General features: G+C 38.0%; 1 protein-coding gene across 6 annotated transcripts in view; it reads left to right on the top strand.

Annotated features, from left to right (window-relative positions):
• LOC134531186 (inositol hexakisphosphate kinase 1-like) overlaps nucleotides 1-9,059 on the top strand; it is a 56,101-nt gene extending 47,042 nt beyond the window's left edge. For all 6 annotated transcript variants that reach the window (XM_063366823.1, XM_063366826.1, XM_063366825.1 and 3 more), the window contains exon 5: nucleotides 5,144-9,059. In XM_063366823.1, the coding sequence (XP_063222893.1) occupies nucleotides 5,144-5,866 (723 nt within the window). In that variant the 3' untranslated portion in view covers nucleotides 5,867-9,059. The remainder of the gene's footprint in view (nucleotides 1-5,143) is intronic.
• The last annotated feature ends 4,271 nt before the right edge of the window (nucleotides 9,060-13,330 follow it).

The following is a 13,330-nucleotide window of genomic DNA, read 5'->3' as shown; positions in this document are numbered from 1 at the left end:
TCGTACCATCCGGTCGTGTCAGCAGGAGTTCACGACAAAAAATAAAGACGCAAGACATGCTGGGGCCATGCAGCGTATAGGTTTTAACCTGTTATGATATAAATTTTCTTACTTTTAATAAGAAATTGGCACCAGACGTGTGGCGTAGGCCCGGGTGGTGTGTTGGTTCACCGGGACATAGTTCCCAGATTGTTTCGTACCTAGATGAAAAGACCGCATGGGATATTATTTAAGGAAGGTACAGGATTTTGAGGAGTGACAGATGAAAATATTTATTTTCATGAAATTATTTTATGAAAGAAACTGTTAGTCAGTTTTCATCGAGAGAAGAATAAATTCCACAGTTAAAATAAAATAATTTTATTTATAAGCCACCAAGAACAGTTTGCAGATAACTGAATATTCATTAACAGAATTTTATACCTAACTACCTGCAACATAAGATGAAATTTGCAAGTGTGTATGTTTGTGCAACGAACAGATGTCATCTTAGCCGGACACGATTGTGACGTGTTACACCGATACCTATTTCTGATACTCCATTGCCATAACCGATCCCCTGATACCACCACCAATACCTGATTTTACAACAAAATGTCCATGTCTTCAGTTTTAGACAGAAATGTTCATTCCAACTACGTAAAAGTTGTCCTGTGGAAAATATAAGATAGGCTCAATAGACTTCTAAAAACTTATTTTAAAAATAAACTACCTTGATTTATAGGGTCTACTAATTAACTGCAGGTGTTTGCTACCACATTCGCAGTCTGCATCACCTTAACTGGACTAAAAAAATCATGTTTTTACATCCACTTTTAACAGACTTGAACCAGGTGAGTCACGAGTCACCCACCTGACTGCCTCAATAGTCAAAAGACACAATTATATTAAAAAAAAAGAACAAGTAAATAAATAAAGTAGTGCAGAAATCCATTTGTATAATGCAAACAATATTAATTAATACATTTGTTAATTTGTTACATTTGTTAATACTGAAATGGCACATTCATCATACATCATATAAGGTTACCCTATAAGAGAATATTGATATACATAACATTAATACAAACAGGTATAACAGGTCGTAACCTCAATAACAATTTAACATTTAAAAAATAAAAGACAAAATCATAATTATGAGTCGCCCCTGTGGACCTGGCAAGGCGTGGTAACAATCCAGAAAACGAGATGGCAAATCAAAAAGGGCAGATGGCCTGAATCATGCAGCCAACGAGTGGCATAGCATCAATAATTAATCACGGCGGGCACGGCCGCGGGGCGAACAGCGCAAAGACAAGTGAGCATGACCAGCAAACACGAACATTAAACTCAAAAACGATAACAAGGCCCGACAACAGGCACCAGCGCCTGGAGTAGAAGAAACGTAAGTCAAGTCTGAAATGGGCATGGCCCTGCACGCCGGCAAATACGCCTTAGCAGACACAGGGGCGACCGTGACAGGTACCAGGACCGCTGCCGGCTGACAGACGAGTGAAGCGGCCTGCTCACTAACGGTAAACAAGTGGGCGGGCGAGGGGAAGAATGGATAGGGGGGAAGTGGTGGTAAGGAAGGTTTAGAAGGTGGGAGGAGGAGGAGGAAGGAGTGATGGAAAGGGGAAAGAAAGAATAGGGGGGGAGGCAAGGAAAGGAGGGGAAGGAAGGGAGGAGAAGCAAGAATGGACTGGAAGAAGGGAGGGGAGGAAGGGAGGAGCGGTAAGAACGGACTAGAAGAATCTGGCCATTCTTCAGACTGTTGTTAACTTAGGGGAAATAACTCTCGTCCATTATTATAGATAAATAACTCACAATTGCTTTGGTGTATTGATGCTGCCATATTATTTTTTTATCATAATTTATTTAATCTCCTGTCAAGCAATATTTATGAGAGTGCAGGAAATAAATATTCGCTCAACAAAAAAAACATAAATAGTATTAATACATATGACTAGAAAAATATTGCTGTGCTGCAGGATGTAAGTTCTACTGTATTGTTCTAGACATTTAGTGAGCTGTGAACCAAAAGTGCTACCTGGGTGCTAGCAGGCTTGAATGCTTATAAGTCAAATTGAACAAATAAAGACGTCTTCTGTCAGGACTTAACTGTAACTTTGGTGTGATTGTTAATTGTGTGGAGGTTAACTCAGAACCAAGAACCTATTTGTAAGAGCCAGAACCGAATAGAGAACTGGGGAAAAAAGAGAACCAAATCATCATTACTTCAAATCCTCTGCCAACTTTAAATCCTGGGGATTGTATGTGACTGCGTGATTACTGAATTATAAGTGAAACCTTCCAATAATAACAGTACAAGGAGTTGTCTCTAAATTTAATAAATTTTTATTATGTCACATGCTGCTCAGCATACTTTCTCTGGGATGTCTGCCTGCTTGGTTGTGATAGGTTGGTTTGGCCCGACCTAGAGTATATCCCTAGGAGGAGTTCAGGGGTGTATCCCCTGCGGGAAGTGCCTTGGAAATGGTCGTCAGAAGTCCTGATAGCGGTCCCAGTGCTGGGTGTTGGTTCTCGGACAGGGAAGAAGACGGCAGGCCGGCTAGGGGCTGCCACATTCTGCCTTCACTCTGCTGCAGCTCAGTCTCGAGCCAGGGCATGAACCCGTGGAGCTTCGTCAGGCGAGGCTCCCTCTACCTGAATGGGTTGTGGCTTGGAGGGGGGAAGTTTACAGGTGCCAGACTTCTGCTGACTGGTTTTCTAAGAGAACGACATTCATTCATTGATGGTCACTTAGGAGCATTTGGTTGTTGTAGAGGCTGCTGGATGGCTGATCCTTTCCTGGAGATGGTACTGGCTGTACTGGAAGTCACCTCCTCACAGTAGATGATGTTGTGTAGGACTTAGTGTGGGTTTTTCCTTCCTGTATACACAAGCATGGGGGTGACAGCCTCCCCTTACACTCTGGTCTCAGATTGATTATCTCCTGTTACTTGTCGAAACTCTGGTTGTAGCTTCGTCCGAGGGACTCTGTCACGGGCGGACAGGCATCAATCTCAGATGATGCGGTGAGTCTTGAAGTTGGCTGTTGAAGCTGGGACTGACGTAGTGAGCTAGCTTGGCTGCCTTGTGGTGTCTCCCTTATACCAACTGACTACAGTGTATGGAATTTCTGATATAGGTTTTTACGTATTTTTTTAAAAAAAATTAAGTTCTTTCAGTTTTAGTATTGCCAAGAAAATTAACTTTTTTCTTAACCATTCAAAATTTATATGTATTTTTTTTTACATAAATAACTGTTGATAGCTAAAATTATTATGAACTGAGAATAAAGAACTAAATAATTTATGTTCATGTTTTTACTTCATATAAATAGTTTATAAATATCATTTGGAGATGTTTTATTTGCATAATTGTATTTGTTACTAGCGTTGCTATGCATCTTTCAATTTTTTTTGTAATTTGTTTAAGTAGGTACACATATATAAAGCATCTATCTCTTTTTCTCTCTCTCTTTCTCTCTCTCTCTCTCTCTCTCTCTCTATATATATATATATATATATATACACACACACACACACACACACACACGCGCGCGCGCGCGCGCGCACGCACATACCCCCCTTTCCATATCACTCTATCTTTCTACAAATCTGTGTATCTATGTTTCTATGTATATCAATATATCTATGTATATCCCTCGCTCTGTATCTCTAGCTCTCTATGTCTATATCTCCCTCTCTATATCTTTATCTTTACAAAACAGAAGATGAACACACAAATTTTCATTCATATTTTTTTTTTGCCTATCTATTTTTTATCTGTCTTTTTACCTGTCTGTTGTGACAAAGGTATGGAAAACACTTGCGTATTCAAATGCAACGTTGTGTCAAAATTTTAAAGCATTTGGTGAAGAAATTTTTGAAATTTAAGATTGTGAATGCACAAACATTAACACCTAAAATAGTTTTCATTTACCTTTACAGTTGTATTATTTGTTTTAAAACAAACTTTAAATTCTTTAATTTTCAATTTCTTTACAGCTTTTATTTATAGCTATAATTGTTTAAGTATTTGTAATTGTATGTCTGCAAACATTTATAGCATGAAGAATACACGACTAATTAACCATCTATATTATTAAATAGTGTTTACAAAACTAAAAACTAAATATTTTCCCACATTTTAGTTTATTTCTGAACAAATGAAACTAAAAATTAATTTTGGCCAGTTTTTTCAGTTAAATACTCCACTGTGCATCATTAAGACTCTCGCAAGTGATGAAACCTTGACTACTGATTGCCAACACTGGTGCTTGAAGAGTAAAAAAAAGGAACATCAGTAATTATAATACTTGTTAGTGTGCTCTAAATTATTGCAAATTAACTCATTGGGACTAGAAAAAGTTTTCCAGAACAATAACTAAAATTATATATTAAAATGTTATTTAGTCTTTCCGTTTTGTTATCTCATTAACATAAACCTTATTTGCACATAAGGCACTGCTATTTTAGTGTTGCGCTGTTGAGCCTAAAAAGAAAGAAAGATGGTTGTGAAGCAGTAGTGGAGTTAGAATAGTGGGAATAAAAATGGAATCCCGAGGAAATTTGTATGATAATTGCAAAAACCAATGTGTGTAATACTTTCAGAAATTCTGAGTCCAGATATGCCATGCCCAAAATGCAAGTTTAGATCACAATAGTGATTTAGTGTGTGGCATGTTGTCTTGCAGTGTAGTTCTCTTAAAATATAGGATGGAAAGTGTTTTCTATCAATTGAGATATATTTCGTATATATAGAGGCATCTCTGTGGAATTCTAGTTTGATGTTCAGCTTACCAGTTTTATAATCAAAGCAGCTAGGGATGTTTATTGTATTAGTTATAATTCCATTTTCCTATTATTTAAGTAGTACAATTCATTTTGGTGTTATTTTAAAGAAAGAAGATTTGAAATGCGTTTATGTTTATGTGTGTGTGTGTTTATATATCACTAAAAAAAATATTGATTCTTCAATATGTATGTTAACAGAGATATTTTCCTCATGTGCTAAAGGTTGGTGAAGGTTAAAGGTTCCATCTTCAAGCCTAACCTCCATTTCAAGGTCTACTTGCTGTAAGCTGTTCAACGCATAACCCTGTTACGTGAAACTGAACCTTCAATTTACAGATTTATTTTGTTTGTTTCTCTGATAGGTGTACCAGGTAACAACAAAACAGTTTCTGTGCCGAAACAAGTTTTATGGGCGCAGCTTGTCCGTGTCAGGATTCCAACAAGCCATAAAGCAGTTCTTCCACAATGGATTGTGTTCACGCTACGATGTCATCCCACCGCTCATTCGTAGGCTCGAAGAGTTGATCGTTGTTCTGGGACACCAGGACACTATCAGGTTTTACACTACTTCCTTGCTGCTTCTTTACGAAGGTGCAGTGGACACGACCAACTTCGACTTTTCAGTGGACAGTTATGCACACCTGAAGGATGACTTCAAATCGGCCTGCTCAAGCTTGAAAACAACGGTTGGTAAAGATTTCCCATCAGGACAAAGTGACATTTTTGATGCACTTGGAGCGAAAAGTTCAAGTGTGGAAAACATGAACGTAGTGGACAGGTTCTCAAACGAACTCTCGCACTCTGAAGATCTGTACAAAAGTAGATGTTGCCACCACAGACGCAGGAGCAGTTCGGCTTCTTGCGATGATGCGAGTGCGAATATGTCGTCTTCCTTCGACAGCTCTCCGCTTCAAACCCCTCGCCCTTCGGAGCCGCTCGTGGACGTGAGAATCATTGACTTTGCACACTCCACCCATAAGGCACTGGATGACCCTGTCGTTTACTCGGGACCTGATCGCGGTTTCCTCTTCGGGCTCGAGAACATGATTACAATTTTGAAAAACATTGAACGAGATCATGGCTGATGGAAAGTTTAAAAAATATACCATTGAAAAATCACTCCCACTACTTGTGTATGAATTTTTTGTCGCTAGCATAATGTAAAATTTTCATTAATTTAGTAAGTTAACTTAATCTGCACCATAAGTAATGTGTTCTCTCATTTTTAAAGTACCTATATATTTACATTTCATGCATCACTGAATAGTTGAATTAGTCGTTGGTCGTACATTCCTAAAAATAAAAATAATGTTGATACTTGAGCATAATAAGTCAGATTTATATATATATTTTTTATCCTTTTTTATTTTAAGAAAAATGTGCAATATTTTAATATTTAACTTTGATATTAGTTATTTTGTAGGTTCTATGTATGGCTTGGATGCAGTGTAATTTTGTACTTGAGTAGTTAAAAATTATGGTAGTTTACCTAATTTTACCTTAGAATATCTATGACAGTTATAATTGGTCCAAATAATTTTAATCATTCATTGCTGTTAAGTTAATATCTTCGTTATTTTAATAGATTTTAGCCAGTATGACTGATGAATGGCACAAATACCAACCCAGTGTGGTTAAATTTTTTTAGTAACTTTTATTTTTAGTGTTTATATGATAACTAGTTGTTTTTTTGACTAATTACCTTTTGTGAGTATTGGTTCCTCAGATTGTAATATGTATTTTCTCTGTTTAAGTTTATAAGAAATATCTCTTTGTGCATTGTAGTTTAAGGTGAGCATTACGCTTTTCTAGTCATTTACAGCACACATTTTTTCTCTGTGAGTAGCCATGTTGATTTATAAAACTGGATCACATTGTTGTGAGCCAAGATATGTTAGTCATAGATTTAGTGTTTCATTTGTTATAGTCATAGCTTTTATTTCAAAGTACAGCTGAATAATTTTTGATTGTAGATCATACCTATTTAAAAGAAAAAAATCATATATGTTTAAGTTTATGAAAAAAAAAATTTATTTTTTTATTTTTCAAGTTTTTAAAGATTTTTCAGTAGATATTTATTTTGTATGGTTAGATATATATGTTATATGTTAGACTGTAATTTATGGGTCATTATGGGTCATGGCATGGGTTGTTTTCATGAAAATGTGATGTTGCCAAAAGTAACTTTAAGTAGGTACCGGGGTACTTCAGTAAACCCATGATGTATGAAGCAATTTAGATTGTGTGTTCTGATAGCCCTACATGTTTTAAATTACATCATTATATGTTGATTTGCATTAAAAGTACAGTATTTACTAATATAAGGTGCCATCGATTCTAAGACTTATTTTTACTCTAGTTTCTCTAAAAGTAAAAGTTAACCAAGAAACATAAGACAGGATGTCTACAAATATCTGCTGAACCAATTTCAGGACATATTCAGGACCTTTTAATATAATTGTTAGACAACTTTTTTATATCGCAGGATCATTTTTATATATGTATAAGTAAATTTAGACATAATTCGAAATAGATCTTCTGTTCGCAGTGAAGTCCCTATTTGTATGTCAGAAAGCTGAAACCTTTTCAGAGATATTTTCCACATGATTTAATTGGACAGTATTATTTAATGCATGACTTTAAAGTGAAAAGAGGTACCTATTAAAAAAACTTAATGTAAGTTAGCAAATGGCCAGCACTGTTACTGTTTATTTCCATTACTTTTTCGGGATCGTGACTAGCCCTTCAGTTCCATTAGTTTACTGTGACCTTTGTATTTTCAGTACCTTTAGAAACCCTGTAAATATGCTCTAATTCTTGTAAGTAGTTTACTAACTCCACAGCACTGCTTACCTATGTTTTGTGTATTTATTATTTTGGTTGTCCTTGCATTTTAATTTAGTGTGACAGTTGACTATCTGTTCCTGTTTCTTGTGACACATCCCGAGTTACCATCGTGCTAATAACCCGCTCTATTTGTACATGTTACAAATTTTGATAAGTTTGCTTGCAAATGTAGGCAGTTCTGATTATTGTAACACACATCTCATTTTAAAATCTCTTTATCTGATTAAATAAGTATGTCTTAAAATAGGATAAATTTAGCAAATGTAAGATGCTATTGATTATAAGATTACAAAAATTTACGTCTTAGACTCCATTAAATTCTATTTCCCGATTGTTCGGAACATTTAAAAACTGTAATTTGTGAAATTATTATTATTTTTTTTCAATTGAACTGATCTTTAATAGGAATGGAATATGGGGAAAAAAAAATAAGTGCAACACAAGCAGTATGTATGGGCTGGTCCAAAGTTGAAGTGGCACATCTCATGTAAATGCCCTATGAGCTAATTGTACTCTCACTTCAGTAAGCACTGCCAGTGTGCCATTTAGAATATGGTTGTAAATTATTTTACCAACCAAACTTTTTTTATTAATTTATATGTGCATCACAATTTTTTTTCCACATTTTTGTTAAAATGAAGTTTTATGGAGCCAACTCATGAAATAGTGAGTAGAATAATAATTTGAATTACTTTTTGATAAATATTGTAATTACAGGTAATAGGCTGTGATGTAATTTGTGTATATACAGTGGGAAAACTTGGGTGTCAACAATTTTAAAACTTAAGGCAATTTAAATGAAATCAATATGTTTCTGTTATAAAGATTTTTGTGTTGTTACAAAACAAACAAATTGTTGCCTATTTTACATGTTAAATTTCTCTTGTATTAAGTATTTCGAGAAATTTTTCTTAAAAATATGAACCTTAGAAATTTTGTGAAATTCCTGGAACTTAAATTAAATATGCACTAAAATATCTCACACTGTGTAAAAGGCTTTGAAATTGAATAAATTTCTTCTTTGGTAAAAACAGTATTTTAGTTTATTCTCTATTTAAAAATAACAAATACATAATCATGTGAGTAATAAATTAAAATTAATTTATTGTACAAAAAATTATATGTATAAAGTGTATTCTCAACATGTGAAGTAATATACAATTGCTAATTACAGTTTAAAGCCATTTAATAGCAGAATATCATATTTCAACATTCAGTTGCAGAAATGCAAGCATCCTAATCTTTTATTAATGGGTGTAATGGATAGAGTAACAAATATATGTATGAAATAAAACATGAATTGCATTTGGAATACGCTTGTTTTGAAATGTTTGCAGGAACTATAGAAATGTGAATTTTTCAGGTTTTCCCAAAGTGTAATTTTTTATATATTTATGAATACTATACTAAATAAAAGTGTTTGATGATCAAGGCTTCATATGAGTGACTTACCCAAACCTTTTACTACATTATTTCATGCATTCAGTACATGCTTCAAGTTCATAAAAACCATGAAATAAGGACTTGAACAAAAACATGAAATATCAGATGCCAAATATAAAGTTCAGAAGAACGTTGTTTAGCTTTCTTTGGCAAAGCGAGATTGTATATTCTAAAGTGTTCATTTTTTCAGTGGATTCCAATTATTTGAATTAATTTATGTATTCACTAACAAATATTCAGCATTTTTGTTAGAAGCTGCTAAACAAGCATTTTAAAAGTTGATTTTCTACTGTTTTGAATATTGTGTGGAATCATCTCCATTTGTGAGGATGGTCAGGTGTTTCTTACGTTTTTTTGAAGTCAAAGTGTTCAGTGATGAGGGGTGAAGTGATATGAAGGGAGCAGTGAGAAAATGCAATGGTGATCTAACCACCGCTCACTGCAAGGTTAACCACGTTTCCCACTTGTGAAAAATTCAGGGTGGACCCCTCTTACAAAATAAGTTACTAAATAAAGCAAGGAGAATATGTATTTCCAAATAATAAAGTTAATGCCTGAAAAGTTACTTTAAAGAAATGGCATTTTTACTTGGGGATGGGATTAGGTCAGGAAAGATATTTTATGTTTGGAATTGGTAGCAACAATATGTCACATAACTTGGTATATAGAAAAAAAAAATTACTGTTAAATAATTCTGATAAACCATCTCATCCATCCTATAAACCATTAATACATTTGAAGCCAGGCCTAGGCACTAGACACGCGGCCTGACACCAGTAGACAATGTCACTATAAGAAATCAATAGGTTATAGAACCTAAGTTTTGCGGAGTTTGATGCATATTTAAAGAGAAGGCTAGGAAAAATAGATTTTTATTATAAACATTTTTTTAACATCTTCAACATAACAATAACAAATGCTTACAAATTACTATAATGTAAACTGTGTGACAAATACCATTATAAGCTCTATACAGTAATTTTTAAAACGTTCTGTTACCACAAAATAACTTCCGTATAAAGTCTTGAACAAATACAAGCTTGATATGTTTTAGCTAACAGTACTTAAATACGATATACGCATTTATGGGCGGAGTACATGGCTAGCGGGCAAGTGCCTACACAACTGTTAAGCATGGGCGACGCGTCGCGCTTTACTAAATATTCATGAGACATCAGGCACAGAAGAACAAGTTGACAGATAATGCTAACAGCGACAAACAGCGAACCGCTAGACTGAGCAGAGGGCTCTTAATCATCTAAGCAAGCGTAAGTGTGGCTTGACGTGAAGCGTCGCTGGCCATCACTAGAATCCCACACAATCTTATACGTGAAAACGGGGTAAGCAATTGAAATATAATTTGTATGATCAAGGTAGCAAGACACTCGAGGAAGCAAAATTAATCATGGAAAATAGACAAACTAACAGGGACGCAAAAACTGAACATAACTAATATGACTGGCCATATCTAGTATACCGAGTGATGCGGTAACAACGCACGAACAAGAATGTTAGGTAGAATTTGAACATAGCTTCGCCGAATGCTGCGGAGAAAGACCATAACGATGCCCGATGGACTGTCCACAGCTCCTAATGAGTGAAGACAGCGACGAGAGCTAAAAAAACACGGGCTTATATAGCACTGAAAACTACGACACCAGGAGCGCTGGTGTAGCGGCGGGCAGATAAGGAGAAGACAGGAGTGGGGAAAATAAGGGAGGGATGGAGGCGGCAGGGTGTGGGAAGAGGGGAAAAGGGGATAGGAGCGCTGCGCTGCGGCTGGAAGCAAAAGCATCTGCTTCAACATGGTAGCAGTTCTCAAAAACATATATATTGATACATAAGGACAAATAGCAAGTAACACATAATGGAAATAAAAACTAACATCTTATTCCCTATCCAACTTCAAATTTTCCTGGAGAAATACTAATTCTTCAACATTTTCACTTTGAATTTTTTTTTTTTTTTTTTTTTTTTTTTTTACAATACGACCAGCACTGAGAAAACATGTTCAGTGGAAACCTTCGTTTCTATTTTTTTTTTTCTGTAAAAATAACTCATATTTTGTATTAGGATGTTGTATTACGTGCCTGTGCATTCCTGTTGTTTAACCATACTCAGTTTTCAGGACAGAAGGGCTAAAGTGGATTGCATTCTCCTATCAGGTAATTTCTTGAAGAATTTTCAAATAGGTGCTGAAGTCGCACTTGAATCATCTTTGCCACTACTGCCTGGAATGCCAAATTTAGAATCCAGGTTCGCACGCAAAAAGTGCGCAGAGACCGAGAGACCAGACAGGCTCGGGCTGGTCTGGTTTGTGCATCTCGGGATCCTGCTGGTTCCCCATGGGAGGCAGAGTTAGTAATGGTGGTGTTAGTGTAATTCCTGGCTCGCAGCTACATGCATGTCATCCTGGGAAACCTTCGCCGTCCTCCCATTGAGCAGTCTGATCAGGTAGATGGTGGTCCCCAGATGGGCCACCACCTTCCGTGGTGCGGATAATTTAGAGGCTAGGCCTATGCAGAACTTGCACCAACCAGCCGACAGATGATGGCGCTTGATGTGATCATGTTGAACTGGGGAATTTGTGGATTGGGGAGTTAAAGAGCCTGAAACTGAGCCTGATGCCAACGTGCCTCTTCCCGCCATTCCTCTAACAGGGCCTGTTAGGTGATTCCATTGGAGCAAATTTCCCGAGGTAGTGCTAGGTTGCGGCCTTGTAGCAACTCGGCTGCAGAGTGGCCTGTGACTAAATTTGTCCTGCAATGGAGGCAATACAGGAGAGTGGGGAGGTGGTAGTCCCACTTTGAATGATCCTCATCCAATCTGAGCCACAGCTGGGTCTTTATGTCCTGATTACGATGTTCGGTGGGGTTCTCGCGGGGGGTGGTAGATCGGGGACTTAAGACACTCGCTAATGCCGCCCTATGAACTGTACCCCGTTATTGGCGAGGAGCACCCTCGGGAAGCCGTAGTGCAAGAACACTTACTGGTCATAAGGGCCGCTACAGTTTCTGCTTTTACATTGGCCACCGCGAACGCCTCTGCCCACTGGGTAAAGACGTTATAACTACAACGAGAACTGCTTTCCCCTCAGATTTATGCGGGTAAGGACCCATGATGTCCAAGGCCATGGTATGGAAGGGCTTGTCAAATCGCTTGACACCGTCTGGGTTTGTGAAATTTGCTTTGTTGGAAGCACAGGCACGCGCAGACGTACCACTTAATGTCCAAGGTCATCCCTGGCCAGCGTAAAGTTATTCGGACCTCCTGCAACATTTGCTCGGCCCCAGGACACACATGTAAGCTCATGCGTATGCAGGAACTGCAGTATGGCGGCTACATGCAGTACCTGCCACTAGCGCCCCTTGCTGGGACTCTGGGTTTGGAGCAAGCTCTTGTCAAAGCAGGCTCGGGTGGTTGGGTCACGCTGATGTATGTCACGCACATGCGCGACCAGGTTGGCCATGGTGGCAGGTGGATTGTGCATGTGGGGCCCATGCATGGTGTACAGTATGACGGATGGTGGTTCCGGTTCATGACTTGAAGCTTGGTGCGCCGGGGGTTGCAGGTTGTCCCATTCGTGGTTATTGTGGAAGGTTGTGATTGGGTCAGGGTGCCTGGACAGCTCATCAGCCATTTGATTTTTACTCAAGGGGCTTGCTCCACAGTGAAGGAAAAGTTTTGAACCATTAGGGCTCACCTGGTGAACTTTTACTTCTTTCACTGGTGAGGTCAAGCCACAACAGGCTCTGACTGGTTGAAGGGCCTCCCCTCGAGGTAGAGGTGGGTTGTTACAGGAATTTTCGGTATCTGTTCCAACCAGTTACTGATACAGTAATGTACTGTTTACAAGTAGCTGATACTTCTGTATAAGCTACAGCAGTAGCGGTCCCAGGAAGCAACAAGGTATCAGCATTCTCATTAAAGGTTGCCGTCGTCCGGGGTCTCGGGCTCGAGTCCCGGTGTGGCTCCTAGTGGGAAAAGGCGGTTCTTGCTACGTATTGTCCGGGTGGGCGCCAGACTAGCTCGGTTCTAGTCGTGAGTTTGGGGGTCGTGGATGTATGTGCCCCTGCGTGGCCCACTAGGGCCGGCGGCGGTGTTGCGTGAGATGATTTTAAATAAGAGGCGTGGAGTTAAGGTGGTGGTGTCGTACCTTTTATTCATAGGAACGAGTCGTACACAATACAACACTCTACAGAGGTCCCCGGGGGGGGTTTACTCGTTATTCCGTGGCGCCGTATGGTTTGTGTTCCGCG

The sequence above is a fragment of the Bacillus rossius genome, chromosome 3 (assembly GCF_032445375.1).
Source record: "Bacillus rossius redtenbacheri isolate Brsri chromosome 3, Brsri_v3, whole genome shotgun sequence".
Taxonomy (NCBI): Eukaryota; Metazoa; Arthropoda; class Insecta; order Phasmatodea; family Bacillidae; genus Bacillus; species Bacillus rossius.
The sequence above is the reverse complement of the archived record's forward strand: the minus strand, read 5'-3'. Positions and strand labels throughout refer to the sequence as shown.